Source organism: Ylistrum balloti, unplaced genomic scaffold, assembly GCF_031769215.1.
Source record: "Ylistrum balloti isolate Yb309-2 unplaced genomic scaffold, AGI_CSIRO_Ybal_v1 Utg370134, whole genome shotgun sequence".
NCBI classification, from domain to species: Eukaryota; Metazoa; Mollusca; class Bivalvia; order Pectinida; family Pectinidae; genus Ylistrum; species Ylistrum balloti.
The window spans coordinates 1260-4313 of record NW_026782144.1 but is presented as its reverse complement, the minus strand read 5'-3'; the positions used below and the strand labels follow the sequence as shown (position 1 = coordinate 4313).

Sequence of the window (3054 nt, the reverse complement as noted above, 5' to 3'; positions counted from 1 at the left end):
GATTTATTACGGTGTATTGAGACGAGATAAGGAATTTACGTTAATTTCTAAGCATCATGTCTTGTCCCTTGTTTGTTCCACTGGTCGATTTGCGGATCCCGTATAATGTCAAATATCTAACTCCCACACTCGCAGTTGTTACATTGAATATCTGTAATCAGTGTCATGGATAATATGCATCATAATTTAATCTACATTATATATACGTTTGTGCTTGGATCCTACATTGACTTTCTTCTGTTCTATTTCCAGATCAAACATGCAGCCTCTCTGCTCCCACGCATCACACATCTGATTCATTTTCATCGCTGAACGCCCACCTAGAAAATCGACCCACTCAATTTTCAATTGTAATGACAAGATATACTGTCTGATGAGTGAATAGAGATTTTATTTCATATGCAAATGCAAGAAATCGAGACTGATGTTGAAGTTATGCCGGTTGTCACGACAATGTTAAATATCAACATATCATTAGCCACAAGTATGGATTACAGTACTAATCACAGTGACATGAACACGAATGGCTTCGACATGCCACCTAAGGAAATACCCCTCTCCAACAGCCTTGACCCACTGCACATCGAGCGCTTCATGAACGGAATCATGGCAATCGTAATCATTGCCCTCGGCCTTGTTGGAAATACCCTCACTGTAATTGTGCTCACACGCCGGACAATGCGTTCATCCACAAATTGCTACCTCACAGCACTCGCTATCTGGGATGGATTTGTGCTGATTGGTACCTTAATTCTCATCACCATTCCTCAACTCTCCGAGTCCTTTCGGCACCACGCCTTTGCATATGTTGCAGTGTACATATACCCATTTGCATTGGTGGCACAAACGGCCACCCTGTGGCTCACGGTGTCCTTTACAGTGGAGCGATACATTGCAGTATGCCACCCACTCAAGGCTGCACAAATGTGTACTATTGCTCGTGCCCGTATGGTTATAATATTTGTATCAATCACTTCGTTCCTGTTCAACCTGAGCCGCTGGTTTGACTATCGTATTGACTATGACAAGGATAATGCTACTAATGCCACAATCATTATCCATAATAGTACAGAGTTTGGTGGCAACAAGATTTACCATAAAGTCTATTTCTTCGGACTTTATCTTTTCGTGATGTTTTTCATACCCTTGCTGGCCCTTGCTGTAATCAACACCTTCCTTGTCTTGGCTGTCAAGCAATCAAAAAAACAACGCATTGACATGAACGTGCGGCAACATCGTGAGAACAATGTGACCATCATGCTGGTTTCGGTGGTGATTGTGTTTATAATTTGTCAAGTTCCAGCCCTAGTCTACAATGTAGCATACGCAGTCGACATGGAAAGTGTTCAAAGTTTATTCGGCTGGAAAGTTTTATCGACATTCAGAAACTTCATGGTTACTTTCAACAGTGCCATCAATTTTATTCTGTATTGTGCATTTGGCCAGAAGTTTCGTCGTACGTTTATGAAGACCTTTTGTCAGAGATGCCTTAGAAGTGAGGATTTCAACGCGTTTACTTACCCACAATCCACTGTGCTTGCATCCATGACACTTGGTAACAGCAAGTACCGCGTGCTACGGGGTAAAAAGAACCCACAACTCGAAATGACTGACCTTACTTGTGCATCTAACGCTACACATACCACTTTGTTGTCAAAATATTCACCTCAAACCTCAAAAACTACCACACCCATCCACAAAATCAAATATGAAAATGGAAAATTTAACAACACGATTACAAAAAGAAATGGGGAACTACTCAAGGAAGGTTACGGAAGTGAAATTGAAGATGTACAGGAAGTCTGCGACATCCTTAAAACACCATTTTCTAGTGGAGCACCTTCACCAGTGTTGTAAAGATTTAGTGGTTCTCTGTTTCACTAGAAAGCAAAATCAACCACCATGTTCGGAATATTTAATTTTCTGGGCTAAGGATTTTGGAAACTGTTGAGGAATTGTCAAATATTTGTGCTTTCAATTATTTGGGATTTATCAATGAAACCAAATGATTTGGATCTATTTTCAAACCATGCGCAGTAAAAGCAGACCACTGTGAATGAAATATTTATCGAATGAAAAGTGATTTTACTATTTCCAGCATCATTCTTTACTAAGACCTATTACTTAAGTCAATGTGATTTTGCCTCCCACAAAAGTACCATCCATCTGTCGTAAAGTGAGCATCTAACTTGTCTTTCTAATTATTACTTATCAATTGTGGCTTCAAAGAAACAATTTCTTGAAAGAAGATTATTTTGAATTAAATTATCTTAACTGATGCTGTGAATGGTGTTTTTTTCTTTTAACTTATTACTCTGAAAAACACTAGAACCGAACACATCCAAGAATTCATAATCTATCAATGTTTGATCTAGATTCAGCTTTAATGCACAAATCAAGCCTTCTTGTGAAGAAGACTGGGTTGCTGACTATTGAATCAGAATTTTAAAGAAGCCCAACGTCTTGATTTGATTGTTTTAAATATACTTCATTTTCAATATTAGAACAAGAATGAAGTTATTTATGCCTTTTACCAATATACATTTACATGGGGGAAAAAATCTTCAAAGGAACATCTAAATCTATTGCATTTCACACAAAGCTGTTGCGGTAGGATATATGAAAATATCATAAAGGTTTATTTGATTGCTGCGGATAAGGAAATAGCTAACAACTGTAATATGATAGAGTTTTCCTTCAGATTACACACTACACTCAACCCTTCCAACTCCCTTAATCTCTGACCAATTATAAAACAACTTTCCTGCTTGTCCATTTTATCCCATCCACTCAAAAGCCCTTCCCTCAAGGGAAAGCAAAATCGGGAAGAAAGGTTGAACAAATGACTACTGACCTGTACAACATATGAAAGGGAATACAGCATTATCTGAAATGTTTCTTTCTGTCGATAGAAAAACAAAACTGTTGCCTTCTTGAGATATACTAACACACAAGTGTAGAGAAATCATCACTACATCACCATACTAGCTGTAAATTCAATGAAAGTAGCTGCAAAACTGAGTATCCATGCTAATACACAGAAAGTGAAAACGG

The 3054-nt window shown here is 38.2% G+C and overlaps 1 protein-coding gene across 1 annotated transcript; it reads left to right on the top strand.

Moving 5' to 3' along the window:
• Nucleotides 1-405: 405 nt before the first annotated feature.
• Nucleotides 406-1857, top strand: LOC132550605 (FMRFamide receptor-like). The gene has a single exon (XM_060214696.1). The coding sequence runs from the start codon at nucleotides 406-408 to the stop codon at nucleotides 1855-1857; it is 1452 nt and encodes a 483-aa protein (XP_060070679.1).
• The last annotated feature ends 1197 nt before the right edge of the window (nucleotides 1858-3054 follow it).

What these genes read in the sequence shown, in the direction of transcription:
- LOC132550605 (XM_060214696.1), top strand. Translation starts at nt 406, where the DNA reads ATGCAAGAAATCGAGACTGATGTTGAAGTTATGCCGGTTGTCACGACA.